At 42.8% G+C, this 4625-nt stretch overlaps 2 protein-coding genes across 2 annotated transcripts; one reads left to right on the top strand and one right to left on the bottom strand.

Moving 5' to 3' along the window:
- Nucleotides 1-1256: 1256 nt before the first annotated feature.
- On the top strand, nucleotides 1257-3475 carry FOMMEDRAFT_130423 (MFS general substrate transporter). The gene is made up of 10 exons (XM_007272104.1): nucleotides 1257-1406; nucleotides 1460-1497; nucleotides 1556-1745; nucleotides 1809-1893; nucleotides 1941-2037; nucleotides 2091-2232; nucleotides 2296-2418; nucleotides 2477-2632; nucleotides 2692-3018; nucleotides 3094-3475. The coding sequence occupies exons 2-10, from the start codon at nucleotides 1491-1493 to the stop codon at nucleotides 3335-3337; spliced, it is 1371 nt and encodes a 456-aa protein (XP_007272166.1). The 5' UTR covers nucleotides 1257-1406; nucleotides 1460-1490; the 3' UTR covers nucleotides 3338-3475.
- A 687-nt stretch (nucleotides 3476-4162) lies between these two features.
- FOMMEDRAFT_162853 (uncharacterized protein) lies at nucleotides 4163-4390 on the bottom strand (the record flags this gene model as incomplete). The annotated part of the gene is made up of 2 exons (XM_007272103.1): nucleotides 4163-4199; nucleotides 4257-4390. The coding sequence occupies 2 exons, from the start codon at nucleotides 4388-4390 to the stop codon at nucleotides 4163-4165; spliced, it is 171 nt and encodes a 56-aa protein (XP_007272165.1).
- Between the last annotated feature and the right edge of the window lie 235 nt (nucleotides 4391-4625).

Here is a 4625-nt window from a genome sequence, read left to right as displayed (position 1 = left end):
ATATGTATATCTATATATTATAAACATGCTCCTTCTTTTACTAAAAAATTTTTACGTATTTTTTTTGAGGCAGGAAGGGAGAGGATCCCTCTTTTCAATTTTTTGTCACAAGTTGTCACAATGATTTGACGCGTGTAAGCTTTGTGAACACACTATGTTGCTATAATACTTTAGCACAATTGTCACGCTTTTGTCACTCTCAACCAATCTTTCTACAATTTTAATTCACAACAATCAGCATACTACTCACAAATTATAATAAGAACACTTATGCATGTATAGAAAACATAAGAAGCCTAATTGTAACAATAAATCTACTAATAAAATTAATAGAGCTAATTACAATTGAAGCTACCATTGGAAAAAGTAGTATTTACCATTTTTTAATTTTTTCATCAATTTTTTTACAGAAAAAAAGACACAATATATTTTCTATAGTACAAATATACCTCATTGAATTTTTTGGTAGTGTAAGGTATTGTGTAAAGTGTGCAAATGCAAAAATTGAAAAGAGGGATTCTTTGAAAAGAGGGATCACGTTACAGTATGGTCATTGGTTTGCGAACTATCCCATTGTCACGTGATATACTGAGCCGCATAAAAAGTCGTATTGAATCTTCTGAAAGCCTTTCCCGATACCATACAGCGTAGAGTCATGCAACAAGTGAAACTAAACTCAAAAGACACCTTGACAATCTACTTCTTAGCGTCTCATCTTCTTCTACCGCTGTCTTAAATACTGGGAATGCTCACATGAGGGCCACTAGTTCAGCTACAATGCGACTGGTATGCTATTTGTTGACACTCTAGAATGCGCCACCAACAAGAACGGCAAAAGTCATGCATCAAATAATCGGCACGAAGGGACGAAAGAAAATTTATAGGTCAGATGTCTCAAGTCGTAATCATTGCGGAGCGTTTATGTTGGACTTCTGCAAATTCTAGGTCCCCTGTCAAAGCCATGTAGGAAAGATACCTCCCTGCCACCGCCGCACGGCGAATCCAGGGTTTCTGTACCGGTGATGTAGCATGTAAAACGAATTAAGAGAGCGTGAATATCACTAATCCGTACAACTGAATCTCCCCTTTATCAAGGTATGCGGCATCATCGGCCTTTTTCAACTGATACAAATACTCCCAATCCGTATAGGTGAATCTCCATTTTATCAAGGTATGCAGCTTTATCAAACCTTTTCATTAATACTACTAGTAGAGCCCCCTCTCCACACACACCCCTCCCGCCCCCCAACCATGGGATCCTTACTAGAGTCCTCGTCGTTAAGCGACAAACAAACCTCTGGCGACGACAAATTTCATCTCACCACCGAAACGGTGAATGAGGTCGATGAAGCTGCACAGTTCTCAATCCAGGGCACGATTGACCCTAAAGAGGCCATTAGAGTCCGGTATGTTGCGTATTGCAGTTTATTCGATATCACGATGCTTACTTTATTCGCAGGCGTAAGATAGATCTGCATATTCTCCCTCTCATGTGCAGTGCGTACATTGTCGAGGGCTTCAGTCTATATCGCGGTCCTCATCTAATGCATTGTAGTCGTCTACTGGATTACCTACATGGATAAAACCACTCTTGGCAGCTCTGCGATTCTGGGCCTTAAGACGAGCACGCATCTAAATGCTACTCAATACAATTGGCTTGGTACAATCTTCTATCTCAGTTACCTCGTCTCCGCATTTCCGCAGAATCTAGCACTTCAACGCTTTCCCGTCGGCAAGTGGTTGAGGTAAGTTAAGCTTTGATATGTCATGGCATGCTCCCATACTTAGTTCATGTCACTGGAAACAAGTGCAAATATTTTCGTTTGGGGCATTACTTTATGCCTTCATGCAGCTTGCAAGAATTTTAATGGCCTCTTCGTCGTACGCCTCATTGTGAGTTCCGCTGCTACCTGAAAGGTTTGATCCTGATGCATGTACAGCTTGGCGCGTGTGAAGCGTGTATCACCACCGGATTCATGATTGTCAGTGCGATGTTCTACACGCGCAGGGAGATAACACTTCGTATCGGCTGCTGGTGTGGGTTACCTTCTTGTGTCTTTCCATCCAATCATCTCTCAGCTCGCCTTTAGACTTGATGAACGGGATTGCAGAGATTACGGGTGGTTTTCTCGCCTTCGCAGCATTGCATATCAAGACAGCGAATTTTGAGCCTTGGAAATGGCTGATGATCATTTGCGGGATAATAACCATTGTCGCTGCGGTTTGCTATTGGTGGGTCATATTATTTCTGGACACCCACAAGGATCCTAGACTGTACCGACATTATTTGTAAAGGTTCCTTTTCCCGGATTCGCCGACAACAGCATGGTTTCTGACACCCGAAGAACGCGTGATCGCCGTGAATCGCGTCAAAGCCAATCAGACAGGTGTCGGGAATAAGCACTTCAAGAAGGGCCAGTAAGCAGTGTTCTTTGTTTGCTCTGGAAATTTCTGGCTCAGTCGATGTAATTTTTAGGATGCTTGAGTGCCTCAGGGACCCAAAGACATGGATATTCGCTATCTGCGCTGGAATTAAAAGCGTTTTCAATTCCCTCACGAACCAGAACAGCCTTATCATCAAATCTTTCGGATTCACTGAGTTACAGACCACACTGCTCCTTTGCGCTACCGGGTGCGCTTCGATTTGAGCCAGAAATTCTTTCGCCCGACTAACATCATGCCCAAATTCAGAGGAATCAAGATAACTTCCGCCCTTTCAGGAGTAGCGCTCGCTACATACTTCGACAACATCGCATACGTTGGGGCCGCGTACTACATATCAACGGTAATTGGGTCAATCCTCGTTAGCACTCTGCCGTGGTCAGACAAGGTTGGCTTGCTCATAAGCGAATATCTCGTTGGCGTAGGTGGAGCGGCAGCTCCGCTTGGACATTCGTGGGTTACGCAGACGACAGCGGGACACACCAAACGCATCACAATGAACGCAGTATGGTTCATCGCGGATTCCGTTGGAAGTGCTATCGGTCCGCAGATGTGGGTAGATCAGTTTGCTCCTCGGTATGTTGGCCCCTCTCTTCTCGACCCCGTCGCGGTTTGTTACTTATGACAACTCGATTCGTGTTTTTTTCATAGTTACCATGTCCCTTGGGCCATTCTTTCCATATCCCACACGGGCGCCAGTCTGCTTTTCCTACTTCAGCGCTACTTACTCGACAAAGAGAACAAGAGGCGTGACCGAGAACCTCCGGACGATACGTACGATGATGTCTGGGTCAAGATTACAGATGAAAATGGTGAAATTATCAAGAAGAAAATTGACAGGTCCTTCCTCGATCTTACGGACCGTCAGAATCGCGAGTTCCGTTACGTCCTCTGACTTCGTCGCCATGGTGGATGCGGCAGGCGTAGTATACAGAAGCTGAATCCGATATGATTAAAAGAAAAGTGTTTGTAGAACATGTATCTGAAAGCAAGAAACAGAGCGTTCGAGAGCGTTTTTGTAAGAGTATCTTCCTGGTCTACATGTGGAATTATCATCGCGTAGCTTGTATTCTTTGGGATCAGAGGACTGAAGGTAACAATATGAAACTGAACTTCGTTATTACATGTAGCTAGGTGCTCATTGTTAGTTCTGATTGATCTAACTTCTGACCTCCGCAAATGAGACTTGGGCCATCAATAACGATTGCATTACCATCCACTTAGCACAGGAAAGCGGTAAATCGGCCAAAATACAGCGGTACTCACATCATACCTCGTTCCTGTCAAATAAGCGGGTAGCTGTAGAGGTAGAGGCCATGGAGAGTCGTATAGTATCTTCCTCCACTATTTATAATCTTCTAGGTTTTAAGCAAAAGTCACAATCGTTCATAGGTGGACATGAACAGAGCACGAGGAGCAAGACTTAGACATAATTTTAGTAAGGATCTCATCATTCAGTAGTTTCAACTCACTATGTTTAAATGTTCGACAAACCAAGAAAGAAAATGCCAACGGTATCAAGCTTAAATGATAGACAATAAAAACATCGAGCGGGCAGCAGCAACAAATATAGTGATGATACTCTTATGTTCGAGACACTGTAGAATAGAGAAAATGGGTCGTGTCACAACGTATCAACAGGAGATTATGTACTGAAATTAATATAAAATAAAACAGAAACAGGATAACCCTAATCGATGCAGTTGAGAGACTGCCATCCTCAAGCCAAAGATGTGTCTTCGTCGTACGAGGCTGCTCTAGGAGCACCTGTAATGTATTAGACGTAGTGCTCCGCGCGTAGCGTATACGCTTACGCGCGTAAAATTTCCCACGTATACGCATACGCGCGTATAATTACGGGCGTAAACTGGGTCAGCAGGACCCATATACGATACGCTACTTCCGTATACAGCGTATACGGCGTATACGCTGTGCCAAATATAAACATTAAAATAGCTCATAAAAGTACACTATCATCTTTCAAAACAAATGCTTGATATTACTGAGCTAAGAAAATGTATTGTAGTGCTGTTTACACACAGAAATAAGACAGTTGAGTGTTGTGAGTTAATATCACGTGACAGCTCTAAACCTTCATGTGATGTATCGTAGTAACCATACTAACTGTAGTACTCATACTAGTACTTTTTAAGTTAAACAAGGTTGTTATATAGTATTAAAAT

The sequence above is a fragment of the Fomitiporia mediterranea genome, assembly GCF_000271605.1.
Source record: "Fomitiporia mediterranea MF3/22 unplaced genomic scaffold FOMMEscaffold_86, whole genome shotgun sequence".
Classification (NCBI taxonomy): domain Eukaryota; kingdom Fungi; phylum Basidiomycota; class Agaricomycetes; order Hymenochaetales; family Hymenochaetaceae; genus Fomitiporia; species Fomitiporia mediterranea.
Note: the sequence above shows the minus strand (reverse complement) of the source record. Positions and strands in the feature narration are given on the sequence as shown.